This window comes from Pongo pygmaeus, chromosome 6, assembly GCF_028885625.2.
Source record: "Pongo pygmaeus isolate AG05252 chromosome 6, NHGRI_mPonPyg2-v2.0_pri, whole genome shotgun sequence".
NCBI lineage: Eukaryota > Metazoa > Chordata > Mammalia > Primates > Hominidae > Pongo > Pongo pygmaeus.
Genome location: NC_072379.2, coordinates 122,433,996 through 122,458,018, shown reverse-complemented (window position 1 = coordinate 122,458,018; position 24,023 = coordinate 122,433,996). Strand labels below are relative to the sequence as shown.

At 36.8% G+C, this 24,023-nt stretch overlaps 2 protein-coding genes and 1 long non-coding RNA gene across 10 annotated transcripts in view; 2 read left to right on the top strand and 1 right to left on the bottom strand.

Moving 5' to 3' along the window:
* The first annotated feature begins 550 nt into the window (after positions 1-550).
* NDUFA5 (NADH:ubiquinone oxidoreductase subunit A5) lies at positions 551-17,995 on the top strand. Of its 4 annotated transcripts, none has more exons than XM_054496727.2 (6): positions 673-775; positions 1,102-1,146; positions 4,661-4,747; positions 7,831-7,947; positions 12,747-12,812; positions 16,211-17,396. In XM_054496727.2, the coding sequence occupies exons 1-6, from the start codon at positions 755-757 to the stop codon at positions 16,310-16,312; spliced, it is 438 nt and encodes a 145-aa protein (XP_054352702.1). In that variant the 5' UTR covers positions 673-754; the 3' UTR covers positions 16,313-17,396. The 4 variants fall into 4 exon arrangements, with proteins under 4 accessions (XP_054352705.1, XP_054352702.1, XP_054352706.1 ...); XM_054496728.2 differs by lacking the exon at positions 673-775 and adding an exon at positions 826-925; XM_054496730.2 differs by lacking the exon at positions 4,661-4,747 and having other exon boundaries at positions 551-775; positions 16,211-17,995.
* Positions 16,503-23,712, bottom strand: LOC134739890 (uncharacterized). 2 transcript variants are annotated; one of them, XR_010126983.1, is made up of 2 exons: positions 23,657-23,712; positions 16,503-22,898 (listed from the first exon to the last, which is right to left on the bottom strand). It is a non-coding gene; the product is annotated as an uncharacterized LOC134739890 (long non-coding RNA). The 2 variants fall into 2 exon arrangements; XR_010126982.1 differs by lacking the exon at positions 23,657-23,712 and adding an exon at positions 23,103-23,206.
* IQUB (IQ motif and ubiquitin domain containing) overlaps positions 23,480-24,023 on the top strand; it is a 73,192-nt gene continuing 72,648 nt past the window's right edge. The window contains exon 1 of one of the 4 annotated variants that reach the window (XM_054496712.2): positions 23,480-24,023. The gene's annotated coding sequence lies outside the window, so the exon portion shown is untranslated. The other 3 variants (XM_054496711.2, XM_054496713.1, XM_054496710.2) reach the window with 3 other exon arrangements.

The following is a 24,023-nucleotide window of genomic DNA, read 5'->3' as shown; positions in this document are numbered from 1 at the left end:
AACTTCTTTTAGAACAGTTACCAAATTATTTATTAATACATGCCTTCTTCATTATTCTTTTAATTCCAGGATGTGAAATCCCATTTTAGAAATTATGTCCCAGTAACTGACACATAGTGAGTGGACAGTATTTGTGGAGGTAGGAAAAAGTGGTATGGTCTGATATCATTTCATCTGGAAAAAAGAGAAAAAAGATGATGTACTTCAGCCAGTGAAATCGAAAAGAGCGATGGAAAATGACCTCACACTCCATAGGGCTTTCGTTCGTTAGACACAGAGAATACTGATATCCTTCTGCGAAGAACTAACTTGCTGTTGAGAGATCAATTCAGAGGATGCTCAAGCTCCATTATCACCTTCATTTTACTAAACTGAGAAAGGAAGGTTGAGGAATGCATCAACGGTTAAGCACAGTGCAGGCTCCTACAGCGACTGGAGTTTTTTGGTAGTTGGGAATGTTTCCCTCAATCTTTGGGCAAGCCGTCAGCAGTGGCAGGAACAGGAACAGACACCTGAGAAACCCTTTCTTTCCCCAGTCGTCTTCTGGCTTAGCTTTAGGCTTGTATGCCCATCGCGCATGCGTCAATTTTTCTCTTTTAAGATGGGCGGGGCAGAGTCTTTGCTCCTTTGGGGATCCTGAGAGGGTGGAGCTAAGCTGTTTCCAGGGTGACAGAGTGGCGACCTCGGTGGTCGATTGAGCAGGTCTGAGAATTGTTCCCAAAGGGCTGTGCGCCATCCACTCGTCGGCGCTGTCATGGCGGGTGTGCTGAAGAAGGTGAGACGAATGGAGGTCATTGTTGGAATTTAGACTGTGGGGGTAGACTCAGTCCGATAGCCCTACTTCCCGCGGGTGTTGACCCCTACTGTCGCGGGCTCGGCGGTGCTTTTCGGGGACTCGTTCGGCATGCCTTACCCGGTAGGGCAGGTTAGTGATTCCGCTCGGAGAGTCAAGAAAAAAGCTCCAAACAAGCGGGACTGAGAGACCAGTAGCTGGCTTTAGACCAGTTTTGGCCGGGGGATTTGTGGTTTTGTATTTCCTTAGCGTGCTGGAAGTATGGAAACCGTAGTAAACAGCATGAATCGTGTTTTGTTTTTGAACAGACCACTGGCCTTGTGGGATTGGCTGTCTGCAATACTCCTCACGAGGTATGTACCTTTGTTCTTTCTTCATTCCTGAATTCCCAAGGAAGACTAAATTCCTGCACTTTGCTTATTGCAGGGTTAACGGGATACAGATGTTTCAAGCCTTTAATTACAACCCGCGTGAGCTCTTGAGACACGGGCGCTGTCCACCTACTTCGTTGATCCGATGTCACATTTTTAATTTTTGCCATGACCTCTTTATTAAGCCAGTTTTCTTGTTGACTTTTTCCTTGACATTTTCGTGGCTTCACTTGTACTTGCTTCTGTCAGCGCCATCTCAAATTTATATCTCCATTTTCCATCTTTTCTCCCTGCCTTACCGTTTCTGCTTAGGTGCGTTGGATTACATATATTTAGGCTTACTAAAGGTACTGCCCCCTTTTCCTTCTATTAGGTCTTTTCCATCTGTATTCACGAATGTTTTCATCAAAAAAAACCCACAAAATTTTTTTTTTTATCCTTCTTGTCCCTTTTATAATCGCACCATTTCTTTGCTTCACTTTACAGATAACTCAAAAGAGTTATCTCTATTTTCTCCAATTTCTTTCTTACTCACCCTTGAATGCACTCAGTCACCCTTGCGTTTTTCAAGTTCACCAGTTATCTCCATGCTGCGAAATCCAATGGTCAGCTTATGTTTCTCACCTTCATTGACCCAATAGCAGCGTTTTTTTTTTTGACACATTTGACACTTTTTCCATCATGCACTTTCTTTACTGGGCTTCAGGACTCCCTCAGTCTCCTGATATTTTCCCCCTACTCTTTGGCTTTCTCTTTTTCTGGTTATTTCTCTTATGCCCACTTTTAAAATTTGAGTTACTCAGGATTTAGTTCTTGGACCTTTTCTTTTGGATCTGTACTCTGTCACCAAGAGAGAGCAAATCCAAATAGAGAACGGTTTTAAATACCACCTATACACTGACAACAGATTTCCATGTAAAGCACTGACCTCTTCCGTTATGAAAGTCCTGAATATTTAATTGCTTAGTGGGCATCTCCACTTGTATGTGTCAGACAGGCAACCCAAACTTAACATGTCCAAAATGGGGTTCCTGATCTTCTGCCTAAAACCTGCTCTTCTCTCAGGCTTGCTCATCTCAATTAATGGCAGCTCAATTATTTTGACTCAGGTCAGAAACTTGAAATCATCTTTGATTCCTTCCTTTCCCTTACACTCCACATTTGTTATTTCAGTAAATCCTCTAGGTTCCACCTTCAAAATATATCTTGATTTTGACAACATCTCACTACCTCCTCTGCTACGACCCTCTTCCTCAGTCACCATCATCACTGATGTGGATAATTGCATTCACTTCTTAACTGCCTCTCAATGCTTGTCACAGCCTCCATTTGGTCTTTTTTTCCAGCCAGGCTACTGGAGTTAGTCTGTTAAAATATGAGGTAGGTCAGATCTCTCCTTTCCTTAAAACTAATGGCTTTCCATTTCACTCTAAATAAAGACAAATTTCTTATTGTGACCCTCTGGTTCACTATTCTACTGATTTATTTTGTTGTCTCTATTAGAATGTAGGTTTCATGAAGGCAGGGATTTTTAATTGTTTCGCTGCTAGAACTCTGTCACATAGTATGTGCGCAGTAAATAGTGTTAGTTGAATGAGTGTCTTGCACTTACTATGATTTCATAATAACTTTATTGTCATTGATGTAAAGAACTGAACTCATGGTTTATCCCTTCTAAATATATTTCTTCCTCTGTGGGCTGTATTTTTCTTGATAGTTTCAGATCTTTCTACTCCCTAGGCTGGGAATTTGGACATCATAGTTGGTATTTCTCTTATACTTGTACTCTCATATTCATTCCAATGATGATTTTTATTTTTATTTTTTTTGCTGATCCTTTTCTATAACAGCTCTCCAGTCTGACTTCTGTTTACTATTTCTATTGTTACTACCATAGTTCAGGTTCTTGTTCTAGTAGAGAATTGCAACAACCTCCTTATTGGCCTTTCTGCCTTGTTACTCCTTCAGTCCTTTTAACTCACTACAATGAAGCTAATTTTCCTAATCTAATCATATGATTTTCCTAAATCTTTTAATTGTCCACAGAATAAAGCCCGAATGCTTTAACTTGGAATGCAGAACCACTTATAATGTGACATTTTCTCCAACTTTATCTCCTATGCATTTCCTTATGTGTCCTGTACGGCAGTACATTCCAAAATCCCCAGTGGATGTCTGAAAACCACATATAGTACCAAACTGTATATATGCTATGTTTTTTTCATACATACCTATAATAAAGTTTAATTTATGAATTAGGCACAATGAGAGATAAGCAGGCTGGACGTGCTGGCTCACGCCTGTAATCCCAGCACTTTGGGAGGCTGAGGCGGGTGGATTGCTTTAGCCCAGGAGTTTAATACCAGCCTGGGCAACATGGCAAAACCCCATCTCTACAAAAAATGTGGAAATTAGTCAGGTGTGGTGGTGTGCACCTAGTCCCAGCTACTCGGGAGGCAGAGGCAGGAGGATTGCTTGAGCCCCAGAGGTTGAGGCTGCAGTGAGCTGTGATGATGCCATTGCACTCTAGCCTGGGTGATGGAGTGAGACCCTGTCTCAAAAAAGAAAAAAAAAAAAGAGATAACAACTAATAAAATAGAACAATTATAATAATATACTGTAATAAAAGTTATGTGAATGTGGTCTCTGTCTCAAAATATCTTACTGTACTGTACCACCCTCTTGGGATGAAGAAAGGACAGAGTGGGATCGTGTGAGATTTCACCACACTACTTTGAATGGCACATAGTTTAAAACTTATAAATTGTTTATTTCTGGAATTTTTCATTTAATATTTTCTGACTGAGGTTGACTATTAGTAACTGAAACCTTGGAAAATGAAACCACGGATGGGTAAAGGCGAGCTACTGTATTCTAACCAAGTGCTGTCCATTAAAAATATAATGCGAGCCCTAAATGTAAGCCATATTTGTATGTAATTTAAAATTTTCTAGGACTAATTTTTTAATGAAGAAAAAGGTAAAATTTAATTATTTTATTTACCCTAACACATATAAAATATTGCCATTTCAGTATATAATAAAAAAATTAATGATATTTTATAGTGGTTTTTTTTCATACTAAATTTTCCAACTCTGGTATGTATTTATACTTATAACACATCTCAGTTTGGACTAGCCACATATCAAGTGCTCAGTAGCCATATTTAGCTAGCATCTACTGTTTTAGACAGCACAGTTCAAGAAAATAGAACTATATACCACTTCCTTATGTTTGCTGTATTTTCTGCCATTCAGTTCTATGTATTCTGTATGTAATTGCCTTTTCCAATATCTTTAAGTTTCTATGATCTACCATTCCTCTGGGTCTGTCTTAGATGCCACCTTTTTGAAATATGAATGCTTCTCTGGTCTCAGCTGAAGTGAATTCTTCTGCTATAGAAAAATAATGCTAATACTTAGTGAAACTTAATGTGTACCAGGTACTGTTCTAAGTTGTGTATACCCTATGAGGCAGTATTATTCCCATCTTACAGATGAGGGATGAAGGCACAGAGATGGAAATAACTTGTCCAGTGCACCTGAGGAGTGGAGCCAGTGTAAACTCAAGCAGTTATGTTCCGGTTAGCACACCCTTAACCGTTGCTAAGTATTATAATATCTCTTTGCTCTATGTATTTCTCCATCCCTGCCAAACACACACTTATTTTTTCTTTTTATCATTTTTATTATTTTTCCTCTTCTGTATCTTACCCTGTGATATGGTTTAGCTCTGTCCCCATCCAAATCTCATCTTAAATTGTAGCTCCCATAATCCCCATGTGTCGTGGGAGAGGAACCTGGTGGGAGGTAATTGAATCATGGGGTGGGTTTTTCCCATGCTGTTCTTGTGATAGTGAAGAAGTCTCCTGAGATCTGATGGTTTTATAAAGGGCAGGTCCCCTGCACATGCTCTCTTGCTTCCTGCCATGTGAGACAAGCCTTTGCCCCTCTTTCACCTTCTGCCATGATTGTGAGGCCTCTCCAGCCATGTGGAACTGTGAGTTCATTAAACTTCTTTTCCTTTATAAATCACCCAGTCTCGGGTACGTCTCTACTAGCAGCATGAGAACAGATAAGTACACTCTACAGTACCTTAAACATATTGGAGTGTGATCCATGTCCAGTGTATCTTTATACGCAAACAGTGTGGTATTGTACATGGGAGTACTGAGTATATTTTGTCATGGGTAGTGACTGTCTGGGGCTGGTGTTGCGTGGTGGTAAAAATAATTTACCAAGACATTTGAGGTAAAGAAAGGCAGATTTATTAGAAAAAGTATGAAAATACATTGCAAGAAAGCTATTGGCAAGTCAGCAAAAGAGGAGCCGAATGCAAGTAGCAAAGGCTTGCTGGGGATCTTAAAGGATGGTGCTTGTGCTGTGGGCTGAAGAGAGCTTTGTGCAGTACTGATAACACCTAGGTTGCAGTGAGCTATCAGGCGAGGGTCTGATGATAGCTGGGCACAGGAAGATTGTGAATTATTTGTGCAGGAGGACTATGTGTCCTGGACCATGAAGAAAGGTGGACTTCTAGCTTATCTGCTTTTTATTTTTGCTTTACCCTGTTCCCTTATCAGGACTGCACACATTTTTTTTTTTTTTTTTTTTTTGTTACACTTTAAGTTCTGGGGTACATGTGCAGAACGTGCAGGTTTGTTACATAGGTATACATGTGCCATGGTGGTTTGCTGCACCCATCAACCCATCATCTACATTAGGTATTTCTCCTAATGCTATCCCTCCCCTGGCCCCCCACCCAGTGACAGGCCCCGGTGTGTGATGTTCCCCTCCCTGTGTCCATGTGTTCTCATTGTTCAACTCTCACTTATGAGTGAGAACATGTGATGTTTGGTTTTCTGTTCTTGTGTTAGTTTGCTGAGAATGATGGTTTCCGGCTTCATCCATTTCCCTGCAAAGGATATGAGCTCATCCTTTTTTATGGCTGCATAGTATTCCATGTTGTATATGTGTCATATTTTCTTTATCCAGTCTATCACTGGGCATTTGGGTTGGTTCTGAGTCTTTGCTATTGTGAATAGTGAGGACTGCACACATTTTTTTTTTTTAATTGAAAAAAAAGGTTGCTCTTTAGGAGAAGGATTTGTATACTTGTAATTATTGACACTTACTCCTGGAGTGATCATGTCTTGTTTGTTTCAACTGTTCTGTTTCATACCTGTGTTTTGGCGTAATGATTAACAGGTGTCTTTTCACTGTTATAAGTGTCCAAGTTTGGATGATAAACTAAATGTCCACCCTATTGATAACATTTTTTCTTTTATTCTATATTAATAATCCCCTGTTTTCATCTGTATTTCTCTAGACACTGATATATTTTTGTCAGGAAAGATGAAAATTTAAAACCTGAATTTTAGATCAGATTAAAACTTAATTAAAATGCTATATTAAAAACTAATATATGCATTATATATTTAAATTGGAGAGAATCAACTTCTTACTAAGTGATTTCTATACTGAAATTTAAGTTCAGTGTGCTTCAGTACATGCTATGCATTGACTCAATTCTCTTGCTACTTTTTCGGTTGAGCCTTTTATGCAGACTTTATGTCGTAACTCATTCATAATCAGAAGCAAGAACACTGAGGTATTATGACTGTATTTAGTTAAATTTGATCATACAGATATAATGCTTATATGTGTTTATTTCTACAGAAATTCAAATAAGAAAAATTAAAAAAAAAAATTTGCAGTGCTTGGGACCTCACTTTGAAAAATACTGATTCAGGCTGGGTGGGCTCATGCCTGTAATCACAGCACTTTGGGAGGCCGAGGTGGGCGGATCACCTGAAGTCAGGAGTTTGAGACCATCCTGGCCAACATGGCAAAACCCTGTCTCTACTAAAAATAGAAAAAGTAGCCAGATGTGGTGGCGGGTACGTGTAATCCCAGCTACTTGGGAGGCTGAGGCAGGAGAATCACTTGAACCCAGGAGGTGGAGGTTGTAGTGAGCCAAGATCACGCCATTGTACTCCAGCCGGGGCTATAAGAGCAAAACTCCGTTTCAAAAAAAAAAAAAAAAAAGGAAAGAAAGAAAGAAAAATACTGATTTAGTAAATGACTTGATTTCCAAAAAGGTCATTAGCAATAAGTTGTTTTGTTTCTGACCAGCCTGGCCAACATGGCAAAACCCCGTCTCTACCAAAAATTAGCAGGCGTGGTGGCAGCCACCTGTAATCCTAGCTACTGTGGAGGCAGAGGCAGGAGAATCGCTTGAACCTGGGAGGTGGAGGTTGCAATGAGCCAAGATCATGCCATTGTACTCCAGCCTGGGCAACGAGTGAAACTTCGTCTCAAAAGAAAGAAAGAAAGAAAGAAAGAAAAATACTGATTTGGTAAATGATTCGATTTCCCAAAAGGTCCTTAGCAGTAAGTTAGTTTTGTTTCTACTTGTTATCATACCTTTGACTTATCTAGAACTTGTTATACACAGAAAATACAGAATGTTCCCACGTTTATATACAGGTTTTTCCTAAGTTGTAAAGGGTGTAGATAGGGCACAGACATGAAGTCAAAGCAAAGAAGAGTTAAATTAAAAAAAAAAAAAAACATGTGAGTTTTGTTTGTTTTGTCTTTGAGACAAGTGTTCCATTAAGTCTTTGGTAATATTTTAACCTATGGAAATTTGTATGGTTTGTCTTTTCAGAGGCTAAGAATATTGTACACAAGGATTCTTGATGTTCTTGAGGAAATCCCTAAAAATGCAGCATATAGAAAGTATACAGAACAGATTACAAATGAGAAGCTGGCTATGGTTAAAGCGGTAAGTAGCTAAGTCAGTTTTGTTTTCTTGGATTTGTGGTATCCAGTGTAACATTTAACCAAAAAAGTTTAGTTCCTTATTTTTTATATATTCAATATACTTTTCTTCTAGTCTTCTTCCTTGAGTGCTCTTTTCCCATCATTCCTCCCTTTTATTCAACAAACTCTTGTTTATTGAGTGTTTTCTATATGCAGGCCTCTGTTACGTACTGGAGTTTGAGACTAGGATCAGATCCTTCCTTGAATTAACATTGTAGCTGTTCCTTTTACCTCTGTTCCCTATTTAGTCCTTTATTGATCTTTTGCTTTTTATCTTGGATATATCAATCTCGATCTCCTTTTTCTAATCTTAGAGAACAATAAAAGCAAAACAAAAAAAGGCATTTTTTTTCAAAGAAACCTGTCAAAAAGACTAGACTGTTATTAAGTAGCAGTTAATAAAAGTCTAGACTGCTGATTCATAGCAAACGATATTGCACTATTGTTAAATTTTCACACTAGCAATCATTAAATGGACTTTATGTAATTATCTAAAATAGTGCTTAGAAACTCTGAAGGTAATTTATATACATGCATAAGTGATCCTAGTCACATATATTTCTTCTTATTAGATTACCAGACTATATAGTTCAAAGAGAATTCCTATCTTTCGTTAGGTATGCAACAAAACAATGCAGTTTGTATTATATTGTATTTTGTATTGTATTATATGATGGGTCTCACTCTGTTACACAGTCTAGAGTGCAGTGGCACGATCACAGCTCACTGCAGCCTTGGCCTGCCAGTGTCAAGCAATCCTCCTACCTCAGTCACCCAAGTAGCTGGGACCACAGGCACTCACTATCATGCCCAGCTAATTTTTAAAATTTTTTGTAGAGGCAGAGTTTCACTGTGTTGCCCTAGCTGATCTCAAGCTCCTGGCTTCAAGTAACCTTCCTGCCTTAGCCTTCCAAAGTGCTGGGATCACAGGCATGAGCTATCTGCACCCGGTGCCTCACCTATTTTATCATCATCTTTCAAATAGCCTCAAATGTTTTTAGCTTGTTCCTACCTTAAAAATAAAAAAAACTGTATGCGTATATTTTCCTTTACTTATTGCCCTATTTTTGTTTTCTTCCATAGCCAGTTTCAACCAAAGAAGAGTTTACTCTCATACTTCTTTACTTACTGGTTCCAAAATCCTTTTCTCTGCTATTTAAACTGCCTTATAACTAATTGACCTGTTTGTACTTCCATTATACTTCATTACATGCTCCACCATACAGCCAATAATAGACTGATTTTTTTTTCAATATGTAAATCTTGTGATGGTACAGTTGTCCCTTGGTATCCATGAGGGATTGGTTCCAGGATTCCCATGGATGCCAAAATACAAGGATGCTCAAGTCCCTTATATAAAATGGCATCGTATTTGCATGTAACCTATGCACATCCTCTTGTATACTTTAAATCATCTCTAGGTTACTTATAATACTACAGTGTAATGCTGTGTAAGTAGTTATACTGTATTTTAAAAATTGCTGTATTGTTATTTTTATTGTGTTTTTTTGAATATTTTCCATCTGTGGTTGGTTGAATCCATTCTTAGTTGAATCCACAGATGCAGATCCTGAGGGCCAACTGTACTGTCTTGCTTAAAATCTTACTGTGGTTTTCTGTTCAGTGTTTCTCAAAGGCTGTGTTTGAGGATTTATGTTGAGCTGGTTGTATGAAGCTTACTTAGCTACCTTTATCTGCATGATTTTGATGTATGGCCATGTTTGGGAACCACTGGCCTAACAGAATAAAAACATGGTATAGAAGGCCTTCTAAGTTCTGGCTCTTGGTTATTTTCTCAATCTGATCCTGTTGCTTCCTGTTTTATACTCTATACTTAAGCAGTACCAAACTGCTGGCAGTTCTGTGGATTCCTTGCATTTGTATTTTTGTGTTCATTTGTATTTTCTCATTTCCTGGAATGCCTTTACCTTGTTTGGTAGTTCTTACTTTTTCTTCATAAATCATCACTTCTTCTGTGAAACCTTTTCTTACTTTCTTAAGTAGAGGTTGACAACTTCGTTACCTCCTTTCCATTGTACCTTCATGCTGTATTATGTCTCCACCAGCCATAAGCTACTTGTTAATGATACTGGATTCAACTTTGTATCCTTAGACTCTAGCATGGTACCTGGAACATAAGGTTCCTTAGAAATGTTTCTTTATCCCAAAGGCTAGATATAACCCCAAACACTTAACAGTTGTATCTCTGATTCCTGTTTTTGGTAAAATTATCACAGATGTTTAACCCTGCATACAGCCACACACAAAATCTTCAGTGAATATTGCCATGATTATAAAATATCTATTTACTAGCCTAAGGTGGAAATAAAAGTAACTTTTTTCTCAGATTATTACTAGGGAGATAGTAATATTTTGGTGGAAAGCGTTGTTTGTGTCCCTGTCCAAGATTTTCATCTTAGTTCTAATACTTATTTGTGGAGTGACTTGGCATGTTGCTAGTTTTCTCTGTCTCAATTTCATCATCTATAACGTGGGTATAATAATACCCACCTTGAACATTTTTTGTTAGAACTGAATGAGGTAACGCATGTAAAAGCTTAACATGGTCCCAAGTATATAGTGAACATTCAGTACATGGTACCTTATCAAGTTTAATGGCATTATGCCATTGGTGACTAAAAATCACATTATTCACTATCAGTAAGACAAATTTTGAATTGTTCACCTAACACAGGCTTTTTCTGAATTGAAAGTGTTGTTGAACATTCCTTGCCTTCTTTACCTTCACTCTCCTGAGTCTCTTGTAACAGTGACCAGCTTCCCTGTTTTGTTTTTGATTTTTGGTCTCTCATATGAGTTAATTCCCTGTTAAATAATCTGTCTTAAACATGCTCATTACTTTTTCCCCTTTTCTCCCCCTTTCAGCTGTTTTTTATGTATTCACTTCTTTAACCAAGAAACATTTATTGAATGCCATGTATGGTTCTAGGCATGGAAGCTTGTGCCTAGTTGGCACAAAACAGATGAAAATCCTTTCCTTCTTGGAGATTACATGTTAGTGATGGGAGACCAAAAGAAAAAAAAAGTAAAAACTGAGTAAAGAAGTACATAGTGTGTTAGAAAATAGTAAGTGCAGTGAAGGAAAATAAAACAAGGAAAATGTGTGCCATGGTGGGGATAGGGGATGTTACACTATGTATTAATTTCCTATGGCTGCTGTAATATTCCCACAAACTTGGTGGCTTAAAACAATGTAAGTTTATTTTATTAGATGTCTGGAGGCCAGAAGTTGGAAATCAACATCAGGGACCCAAATCAAGGTGGTGTTGTCAGGGCTCTGCTTCCTTTGGAGGATATGGGGTAGAATCTGTTCTTGCCTCTTTCAGCTTCTGGTGGCTTTTGGCATTTATTGGCTTGTGGTCTCATCACTGCAATTTCTGCCTTTGTGGTTACATTACCTTTTCCTTTTCTGTGTGTAATATCCCCCTGCCTCTCTCTTATAAGGACACTTATAATTGCAGTTAGGGACTATATGGATAATTCAGGAAAATCTCTCCATGTCAGCATCCTTAACTTGATCATATATGTGAAGTCTTTGCTGTATAAAGTAACATTCACAGTTTCTAGAAATTAATACATGTATATCTTTTGTGGTATTTTTCAGCCTATCATAATGCAAATTATCAGTAGTTATCAATAAGAAGGTGTTATTTGAGCAAAGATTTGAAAGGTGGTGAAGGAACAAGTGATGCAGATACCCTGGGCTATGCAGCAGATACCCTGAGGCAGTAACATATCACGTCTTGTGTTGAAAAACAAAATGTATTATTTTCTCCCTCTTTATTCCATTTATTGGCCAGAAAAACACCCTGAAAATACAAAGCCTTATTTACATATATGGGTATATTTACAGAGCATGATTTCTGGCTCAAAAAGCTCAGTTTACTAGAAAATAACTAAATGTCATTGAATGTTCTAGGTACTATATTTATTAACATTTTGTTTTTAAAAACTTTTATTAAATAATTATATACATTACAAATGTGTAGAAAAAAAGGACTTTTCCAGAACAACAAAACCCTTGCCTCTTCCCCTTCAGTTTACTACTTGTAAAGTTAATCTCTATTTGCACTTCTTTTTGCCTGTTTTTGAATTTTATGTAAATGAAATCATTAGTATGTACTGTCTTATACATACTGTACTCTGGCTTGTGCTTAATACTGTGGTTAAGAAAACCACCTATATTATTGCATACAGTTTATTCATTTTCATTGCTGTGAAGTATTATATCCAAATATTATAATTAATTGATCCATTCTATTACAGATGATCATTTGGGTTATTTCTAGTTTGGGGCTATAATTTGTGCTGCTGTGAATATTCTCAAACATGTTTTTTAAAAAATATATTATGCATTTCTGTTTGGCATTATGCCTAGAAGTGTAATTTCTGGGTCATAGAGTAGCATTTATTTTTAATTCTAATGCTCTCAGAGGAAATACGGGAAATACTAAGAAAGCAAAGTCAATTTAAAAATCTGTTTTAGAAAGACTGAATTTGACATTGTATTTCTGTCCCTTGATCAGCATGTCAATAAACATTTAGCATTTTTCAATATTAAGACAGAAAAGCAATGAAATAGCAGAGGTGAAATGAATTTTCACCAAATATTTAGTAAAAAGAGTATGATGAAAGAAAAGTTGTATTTTTAAGTGTTTTTATATAGGAATTTTAAAATATAGGATATTGAAACATTCAGTTAGTATGTTTCTTTAATTTTTTTTCTCCCTGAAATTATAGGAACCAGATGTTAAAAAATTAGAAGACCAACTTCAAGGCGGTCAATTAGAAGAGGTGATTCTTCAGGTAAAGAAAAAGTTGACTATTTAGGTGTTTGGTTTCATAGAGACACACAACTGATGTTCTAGAATGAAAGGAAAACTAAATTTCCTTGTTTATATCAACTCGTCAAATATGTAAGACTAATCACATATAGAAAATGTGGTGCTTCTCATGTGTATGTTGATTATAGTATTTATTGTTGATTATAGCATGAATTTGTGAGACTTCTGTTAGAAGCCTGGAGTTTGACACTCTTTTAATTTAATTAGCATGTTCTCCTTGGCCTAACCTTAGTTTAAATTGGTAGCACAATATTACTGTTGTTTTAATAGTTGTATCTTGTTTTAAGAGTGTGGCATATTTTTAGTAGGGAAAAATACAGACATTTTGAATTATAAAATTAAAATGTACTTTTATTTTTATTTTTGGTTCTTGAGCATTTGAGCAAGTTAAAAAACAATTGCATAGTATATTTGAGAGCTTAATTCTACGTTATTTCCCAAATACTAACCCTGACAAATAATATTGAGTAGTAAAATGTAAGCATGATTATGAAGAGACTGAGATTAGAAAAATTATTAACATTATTAATTACATTTAGAATATTTAAATCTTAAATTATTCTATTGGGAAATTTTCTTCTCCTCTCAGTATACCTGCTGCTTATACAAGAGAACAAACACCACAGTTTAGTTTTATTTAATCTGAATTTTAATTCTTTTCCTTTGGTCATAGGTAGGTTATAGAAATAGATAGATTACTGATGTAAATAGGCTGGAAATATGCTATTTTGAGTATTCCATAGCTGGTTTTTTAAAGCATCTATGGGAAAATAATGATGCCTCTTTTTTTTTTTTTTTTTTTTTTTAAGATTTGCATCTTTTTTCTCCAATTGCTAGTAAGGTTAAACTTTAAAAATATGTTCTTATATTTTATAAATTATGTCATTAATATTTTTACTGTGTCATTTAGTCTGTTATTTATACATATGAGTGTCTTTTTATAATAAAAGATATTAACCTTAAACTTTTGTGACATTGTCTGCACATACTTTTTCTAGCCTGCTTTTGCCTCTCAAATGGGGTTTTTCCCCCATATGTAGAGGTTTTGAAATGTTTTTTTTTGTTTTTTTTTTTTTTTGAGATGGAGTTTTGCTCTTGTTGCCCAGGCTGGAGCGCAGTGGCACGATCTCAGCTCACCACAACCTCTGCCTCCCGGGTACAAGCAATTATCCTGCCTCAGCCTCCTAAATAGCTAGGATTACAGGCATGCGCCACCATACCCAGCTGATTTTGTATTTTTAGTAGAGACAGGGTTTCTCCATTTTGGTCAGGCTGGTCTTGAACTCCTGACCTCAGGTGATCTGCCTGCCTCGGCCTCCCAAAGTGCTGGGATTACAGGTGTGAGCCACCCTGCCCAGCTCAAATTTTTTTTATTTGGTGAAATTTTGTTGTTCCACACCCCTACAACCTTCATATTATAGGTTTAGAATGTCTTTGTCTTATAAGTGTCTGATAAATATTCAATTGTTTCATTTAATTTTTATTTTGTTGTATCTTTTTTCAAATGTAACCCTTTCTAATGTTTTCTTACTGTTGATTGAAGGACAGATAAAAGGAAATATTGGGTAATATTGGAGATTAGGGAGGTATATCACCAACAGACATGATATACCAAATCAAAAGAATTGTTAGATGGTTCTGGAAAAAGAGGAATATAGCATTCAGACAGCTTTCTATGAATGTAGACTGTTTCAGTTATTCAAAGGCCTGTTTACCTGGCTTTTATATTTGTCAGGTTGGCTATGGTACTAGATACAATGTTACGGGAACTTGCCGCAAACCTTATACTGTTGTCCTATACCTATTTCTCTTTTCTGTACCACCTGATTTCACTTAGATCATGACTTTATTTAGTTGATATATTAATTTTTCATGGAATTAAGTTTTAAGGCATATTAAGTATTTTTAAGTCAGCTGTGCAGTTCCCCGTTTTCATGGTCAGTATTAAGGGTAAATTAATTTTAGTATTTTTTTAACTCAGTATATGTAGTATATTATTTAAATATAATCATAAAAATATTGAGATATTTTACGTTCTTTTTTATATGAAGTCATCAAAATCTGGTATGTATTTTACACTTTGCAGCACATCTGAATTTGGACTAGCTGCATTTCAAGTCCCCAATAGCCATGTATGGGTAGTGGCTAACATATTAGACAGTCTCATTTCTAGATGGGTGGTATGACGGTGTGTCAGAAGCCAGAGAAGAAGGAGGAAATAGGCATCGGGCCAGGTGCAGCTGGGTCCAGGTTCCTGAGATAGGGCTGATTCTCAAGGATGAATGAGGGCTAGGTGCCCTCCTTATGCCCTATAATGCCTGGGGGAGATGGAGAAAGCATTGGATGTTCATGAGACCCAGGGCAACCTTAGGAAATATTTTATCAGTATTTAAATTATTTTCTCCTTTTGGCATTAGTAATACCTCTACCCCTGATTTCCATTCATCTGCTCTTTAACTCATTGTTTTTTATAGTTGCTTGTAAACATAGATTGACTTTTGGGACCGCTGTCATAAATGGGGTATTATCTTTTAACTGTGTAATAATAATTACCTTTAATACAATCTGAGCACTTATTCTGTGTTTGAATTTCTTTTCTAACATCGTGACAGGTGTTTAATAGTATTCATCTTATAAGTTGGCCAGAGTTGTCATAAATATTGTTTGTTGTAGAAAAAATATGAAATAAAAAGCTACCTAAAATGTGTGTGTTAAATATAAGTTGTGTTTGAAAGGAAAAATTAAATGAAACATAATTTGATTAAGGAATTTATTCAGTTAGTAAATATTAATTATACATGTATTGTGTTCTGCATTCCACAGATCACTGTTTTATAAACTCTGGGTCTCAAGTGACTGTGGGTCATGCAATCAGTTAGTTGGATAGTGATTAGCTTAAAAAACACAATAGAAAAAAGAATATATCACTGCCAGTAAAGATAATGATGTAAAAAGTTTTAGTTATATGTTTGTATTGTGGAACTCAAAATAAAACATATTTTCTTACTGTGGGCCATGGTAAAATAAAGTTTGCCACTGACATAGATGAAAAGACATACTTCTGATTCTCAAAAAACTTGTGAAATATTGTTAAGATAAAAAACCTCACCAGCTAACCTTTTAAACACTATAGCCTATTTCAATCAAATAGAAGACAACAAAAGTTATCCTTTCTTACTCCTGATTATGTAGCTGTGAGAATTAAGGTAATTTAATTACTTAATATTCAACATTTGATGGTGGAATAGATTATGAGATATTAAATGAAAGTAGTAACTAATAGTTAAATTTCAGTTGTTCTGATAAATATCTGTTGAAGAGTAAAAATCCAATGATCTTTTAAAAAATTTGTATTAACAGGCTGAACATGAACTAAATCTGGCAAGAAAAATGAAGGAATGGAAACTATGGGAGCCATTAGTGGAAGAGCCTCCTGCCGATCAGTGGAAATGGCCAATATAATTATTAAGTGACTTTGGTGTGTTGATGGGAAACTGATGTAATTAAATATTCTGTTATATTAAGAGCGTGTTCTTATTACTGACATTTTGTAATCAAGAAAAGTGATATAGAAAATATGTTGGAGACTGTTAAAATTGGTGATTCTGGTAATGTGGTCATGTGAATCCATTTTTGATTTATAAAGTATTCACACAAGTTATTTCAGAGATGATATTTCTGTGAACAGAGGCCATGGGAAGATTTGAAAATTATTAAAGAAAAATTCCTACAGATCTTCAATGCAGAGACCATAATCAAAAAGTGAAGTTTCTTTAGTAGTATGTTCAATACATCATTTAATTTTTTAAGTTATCCTGAAGAAGAAAAGGTCCTTAATTATTAGAGTCTAAACAAATTTATAGATTACTGTTTGAAGTAAATAATACGAGTGAATATTTTCAAATGTGATAAAATAGCACAAGTGGCTGGTGATAAAATTTGAAATTATGGTTAACCTCAGCTGTGATCTTATGTATGTAAAGTAAAATTTAAATAATTATAGGTTGATTACAAAATCCATAGTGTCATTTTATTTTAGTCATTATTTGAATTATACCATTTACTCTGTTTTCTTATAGTCTTAATTTTATTATATTTTGTTGTTACTGTATTATATTTGAAAACCTGCAAATTAGAATACATTGTACAGTTAAAGAAATTGACTTGGTACTTAAAAGAAAGATTTCCCATTGCACAGAGGTTATTGGAGAAATTTTCCTTTTGTTGCATTTGTGGAAGTTAGTTTTCTGGCCCGTGGCCTTTAATTTTCTTAATCAACCTAATTACATCAGGATAGAGGTAGAGTTTCTGTAAAAGAAGAGACATTAAGAGTTCCTGAAATTTATATCTGGCATACGGATAGGCTTATATTCAAAACATCTTAGTCATACGACTACAAATTAAAAGTGGAATCACTAAATAGTTTGCAGTATGTTTCTAATATAAGTGTAGGTGGGTATCAAAACACTACAAATGCTGTTCAGGGAAAGAAGTTGGCAAGCTTAAGGTTAAACAAAAATAAAATTACATGTGTTTTCGTCCTTTCTTCCTAGCTCCCTGTCATTTCTAAATACTTGGTTAAATTTAACTTGGTATCTTTTTCCTTAATAGATAGTACTATATCCTTAATAGATAGTACTATATCTATTAGATATACTTAATAGATATACTTAATAGATAGTACTATATCTAATAGATAGTACTTAAGTACTACTATATCCTTAATAGATAGTACTATACTCTTGTGGGGTTTTGTGTATACGTGTGTGTGTGCATGCATGCGTGCGCACATTTGCTCAGAATGAGAAAAAAAAATGGTATTTTTCCTTCTTTCCATTATATTTCTCCCCTCATAGAGCTGTAACATGAATACTAAATAAATATTAAATAAGGTGGATTTTTAGAGGTTAGAGTGCAAGAAGGCTCCTTCTGGTGGGGAAGTGTTAGAGGGGGAGTTAGAAGCCCAGGGTTTCTCATTCTCATGGTTCTAGTATTGTTAACTCAATGACTACATTGAGGCAAGTTTGGCCTGTTTCTCAGAATGGCCTATTTCTAATGCTGTAAAAGAAATAGAATATGATTTATAACAACATTTTCAGTTCTAAACATTTCTTGAATATATATTTATTAAAACATGATCCTGAAGTGTGTTTGCATGGGTGCTTTCAAGGTAATTTTCTAGCCAACCATTATTTTTCAGGTCCTTTGGATAACACAAAAACAAAGATGGCTTGCTGTGTTTTTGTCATACTTTCAGTCCTGTATCTGCCATGATTCTTGGGCGTCTTTTATGTTTCACCAACAATGTTACTGAACTTTTTTGCTAAAAGGGGACCTTACTGGTGTTTGCATTAGAAATGCTAGTTGCAGAATAATAGTCATTGTAAAAATAATATTATAACAATAATAGCTAATGTTTGTTGAGACTTTAATATGAATGTCAGGCACTATCATAAGTACCTGACTAATTTTACTCATTAAACCTGCACTGCAACCCTAAGAGTGATACTACAAATTATCTTCATTTTCCAGATAAGAAACCAGAACCCTACGTGAGTAGTTTTCCCCTGCAATTATGCAACTTGGGGCCTTGGGGACACTGAAACCAAGAGATGATTTAATAACAAATCCAAGGTCACATAGCTAGTAAGATGTGAAGCTAAAGTTTGAACCCAGGCAGTCTGGTTCTAGAACTGATGCTCCTGTTATATTATTATTTATGAATATGCTTGGGATGTTGTGAGTTCTTCCTGTACTGTATGGGCTGTACCAAATGAAACTAGATCCTGCTGTCTTTACTTTTTCTGTCAAAATATCTGTAAAGAACAAATACGAGCAGAAGTAGTAAACGATTTCATTTTCTGCAAAGAGCTGCATATTGGTTATAGGCAGATTATGTTAATGGGATAGGTATCTAAAAGGTATTGCAATTTGGTCATTGGTTCTTTCTTCTGTCTCAATTGCTCACAGAACTTTACACCTGATCGTTTTTATTCCTTCAGTCTTTTCCCAGTTGCTTCCTATAAACATCCAGGTTAAGTCTCCTGATCACTTTGCAAATGATTCTTTTATTCAAAGATCTTCAGTGTTTTGAGTGGCTACTAAACTAATTTTAATAATTTTCAGAATGGCCTATTTCAGTTCTCCCATGGGTTTCATTCTAGTTAATCACCATACAGCAGATACTTGAAAAGAAAGAGAAGCTAATCAATCTGAGCTTTGCTAAGAAAGAAGAAATGGCAACAAAGTTGATGCCCCCTTTCTCCCACACTGGGACTTAGTGCAGACGATTCCAATTTCTTGGCATTCTTTCCTTTGGGATGAAAATGGCTTATATTTAGGATAACTATAGGATAACTTATCATTCCACTTGGAATGGTTTTGAGTGAAAATAATTACATAAGGATAACAGATGTACACCATGACTGTCCTGGGCAAACAAGATATAGGGGGGCACCCTACTGGAGTAAGGCTCAGGTCTCAAGGTTGCCATCTTTCCCACACCAGTAGGATCAAGTAGTCTGTCATTGGAATAGAATGAATTGATGCCAGCAGTAGTAGTCATCATGTGCAATCAGGCCTCAGGTTTTATTGTATCCTTTCACTCTCCCTCATTCTCCCCTCCCTCTCCTTTTCCCTCAGAATTGGGGGATGGAAGAAAAGCTATATTTTATTGTCAATTTTCTAATCCCAGTCAGAGGAGTGAAGCTAATTAAGCCAATAACAATGTTTATGAATGTATCTTTTTTAAAAGGGAGATGACAATATATAGGAAAATTCCCACATGTAGGCTAATAGCAGCTTTTTCTTTTTCCTCCCATCCGCTATGATTATGTAAACAAACAGAAGTTAACACCCTACGCAAGTGTGTTGTGGGGTATAGGATTAAGTACCAAATTGCTGAACTTATCACGAGTATTTTGGATTTGCTAAGTGCAGCATTAAAACTAAGTGTTCAGTGGGGAGGCGTGGTGGCTCACACCTGTAATCCCACCACTTTGGGAGGCTGAGGTGGGTGGATCACTTGAGGTCAAAAGTTCGAGACCAGCCTGGCCAATATGGTGAAACCACGTCTCTACTAAAAACAAAAACAAAAACTAAGTGTTCAGTGAGATTGTAGCCTATGCTACAACAATAGTAATGCCAATTGTTTTAGAGAAAAGTAAATGAGAGGCTACCAGTTGGGTTTAGAGGAGGTCGACGTTTTATTTTAGACGAAATTCACAGGAAATCACAGTGGGAATGTGATAAGGGGTTTGAATGATTGATGGGGACAGGAAGAATTCATTTGAGAGACTAGAGATGAGTCAGTATTCTAGATAGTGAAGTAAAATAGTGAGTAATGTAGTGACTTAGCATGGGTTATCCTTAAATCCCAGTGTCTTGATATAAGTGTATTTTTTATTCATACTGCATGTTTAAGGAGGGTTGGTAAGAAGTGCTCATAGACACACAAGGAATCCAGGCTGAGCGTGGCACCATCAACATATATTTCCATGACTATAGTGGTGGTGGGGAATTGGAACATGGTAAATTATACATAGGAATAAAAAAAAAAAAGAAACAACCAAGGTTAAATTTTTTTTTGACTGTGCCACAAAATTTATGAATTGAACTTGCCATGCATCACTAATAATTTTCAAATTGGTCTTTAGGTTTACGTTAGCAGCTAATTTTTTGTGGTACACTTAAATGTAATTTATGATTGGCTTCTGTATATAATTAAATGAAAAGCATTGCAAAGATTTCTATTTTGGTATTTCTCATGATCCTCAATTTTTTTAGGTGAATCTATTAGCTTTTCTAAAGATAACTATTACTATTTTTTTTTTTACAAAATATTGGCATTTTAATCTCTCTATAACTGGAGGGTGAATTCTTTTTCACCAGAGTAAAACAGGTCCACAGTCCCTTATCTAAATTCCTAATTTCAAAAATCTCTGAAAACAAAGTTTTTTCATAACTCATTTGGCAACAAACCCCACCTGAATTACATGAGGCTATTTGTGCTATTTATCCCACTTCAATGTGAATATGAATATATTTTGGCACAGATGTATCAATATATTTGATTCTAAACTGCTTCCTCAGACCCTCTGAATGTGTTACATAATGTAAAGTATATGCCCATATTTCCTTTCAAAAATCTGAAAAATTCTGAATATCAAACACATCTGTCCTAAAAGGTTTCAGAAAAGGGACTATAGACCTATATTTCCATTCTCTTAACAAGCTCACAAAGTGATATTATGATCCAAATTTAATCTACATAATTTCCAAAACAAAAATTTTCAGGTCCTTAGTTTTCTAAATTATTTTAATATTAAAAATATTCATTATTCATTTTAACCTGGAGTAACAACGGCAAATACTTTGAAATGCTTGATTTTATCAAGCCACTAGGTGGCATCTTTGTAAAAATAAAAGCACATCAAAAGAAATGTTTATTACATAAATAAATGCTGAGATGAATAAAGGTAGATGTTTCATGAGAAATACAAAGTCGTTTGGTGGAATAAATCCTGAGAAAATGCATAGATTTATCATGAAAAGGAAAAAGGAAAATGGTATTGTAAAATTACTCTTTCACTTTTGGAATTGAGAAGCTTTTTCCTATTGGTTGTTTTCATTAAGTTTGAATATAAATTTATTATGTAACCCAACTACATTTGTGTGTATGTGCATGTATGTGTGCGTGGACAGGATTTTGACATGCTAATAACCTTTCCACGCTCCACAGACTACCCAAGGAAGCCTAACTATTAAGTTAGGTTCCTATTTAAGATTAAATTGTATAAAGTCATCCTCACAGCAAACTACAAAAACATATAAATAGTGGCTATCAAGTCACATTTAACACTGTGAGACATTCTCTCCTACCAGTTTTTCTTCCCCCATCTCCTGACTCTATTCCTAAACCTACTGTTTGCATACTGTCTCTAACATTGAGAACAGTGAATGATAAATTTTAAAGAGGAGACCCAGAAAAGTGAATGTTTAAAACCAGTGGAATGTTTATTAGTAGCAGAATGTAAGATAAATTATGATTTTGGAGATGGGAGTGTATGAGTGTTTGTAAAATCTTATCTGCACACCTCCACACCTGGTCTACCCATCCAAGAAAGCCTAATTCTAGTGTTTACCTCTATGCCCATTTTTCCCCTTTACTTTTCATGAATGTGTGGAAATGATTAAAATGAATTTACTTTTACTGATCATTATTAAAACAAAGCCAATTTTATCTGAATATATATTTCACTATTCTAGTAAAAATATATTTTAAAATGGGATGACTGAAGAAAATGGTATTGAATATTACAAAGTTATTGGGGAGATGAGAGTGCAATTTCAGCAGAACAGTATAAAGAAATAAATGGAGACAATGAACATTTATGAATAAGGGAATGGACCTGTACTAATTTTATTAATCCTTTTAAATATCAAATCAAATTAAACAGTACTGTAATAGTGGTTAAAAAATCTGGGACCTGGAGTTAGATTGCTTAGGGTTAATCCTGGTTCCTTCATTAAACTTTGTGTGCCTTAGTTTTCTCATTTACAAAATGGATCTAATAGCAGTTTCTCCCTAATAAAATCGTTGTAAGGATTAAATTAGAAATCTATGTACGGTGCCTCATGACAATGAATACTTCATAAATGTTAGCTGCCATTATGAGATAGCAACATGTAGTTTGTTACTAAATTTCCAAGAGGAACATACTTGACCTCCAATACTATCCTGTGCTTCTTTAAAAGTTTTCTTATTTATTGATAGGCCGGGCGCGGTGGCTCACTCCTGTAATCCCCAACACTTTTGAAGGCGGATTGCTTGAGGCTAGGAGTTCCAGATGAGCCTGGCCAACATGGTGAAACCCCATCTCTACTAAAAATACCAAAATTAGCCGGGCGTGGTGGCGGGCGCCTGTAATCTCAGCTACTCAGGAGGCTGAGGCAGGAGAATCGCGGGAGCCAGGAGGTGGAGGTTGCAGTGAGCCGAGATCGAACCACTATACTTCAGCCTGGGTGACAGAGCAAGACTCTGTATACACTAAAAAAAAAAAAAAAAAAAAAAAAAAAAAAGAGAAAAAAAGAATTTATTGTTAGACAAAATTCAGTTTATTAACTAATTTAGTGATTAACAAAACTTCTTCTCTTATAAGCAGTATTATTTGATAGCTACTATCTCCCTTTTCTCTTTGGCTGCCAGGAAGCTGAGAGCCAAGTTGTTAGTTTAACAAAAGTAAGTAGGCACCTGACAGTTTCTCGCCTCTGACTTCATCGTGATGATTTCTCTGACTCGGATTTTTTTTATATCTGTAAGATTAAACTGCTGTCAGTGTTTGGTTTAGAGAGCTGTGCCCTTTCACAAGTGTAAAAGATCTTGGAGAGAGGTTACTGTCCTGATTCACTTGGATCTAGGTAGCCAGTTGGTAACAGCCTCCGCCTCTGGCTCCTCCCCTTCTCCCCGCCGCGTCCCTCCTCCCCGCCCCCTCGCCTCTGGCCCCGCCCCTTCCCCCTGCCGCTTCCCTCCTCCACGCCCCCTCGCCTCTGGCTCCTCCCCTTCTCCCTGACGCGTCCCTCTTCCTGTCTCTTTGCCTCTGGCTCCTCCCCTTTCTACTGCCATGTTTCTTCTCCCCGCCCCCTCGCCTGTGGCTCCTCCCCCTTTTCCCTGTCGCGTTCCTCCTGTGCAGCCCCGCATCCCCCTCCTCTGGCTCCTCTTCTTCCCTACCGCGATCCTCCTTCCGGACCCCGGACCCCAGCCCGCGTCTGGCTCCTTCCCTTATTTCCTGCTGTGCTCCTCCTTACCGACACCACCCCTCCGCCTCTGGCTCCTCCCTTCTCTCCTGCCGCGCTCCTCCTTCACGACCCCGCCTTCCTGCCTCCGGCTCCTCCCCTTCTCTTCTGCCACGCTCATCCTTCCCGCCCCCGCCCCCGCCCCCGCCCCCCGCCTTTGGCTCCTCCCCCTCCCCTGCCGCGCTCCTCCTTCCCGGCCCCGCCCCCCTGCCCTCCTCTGGCTCCTCCCCTTCCCCCCCTGCCGTGCCCTGGCAGGAAGAGGGCGTGCCAGGGCCGTTGCTAGGATACGACCAACAGCTGAGAACGCGGCGAGTATGGAAGCTGCTTCTTAGGAGCCTGGGAAAGCACTTCGACGAGAATAGTTGGGTTTCGTACACAG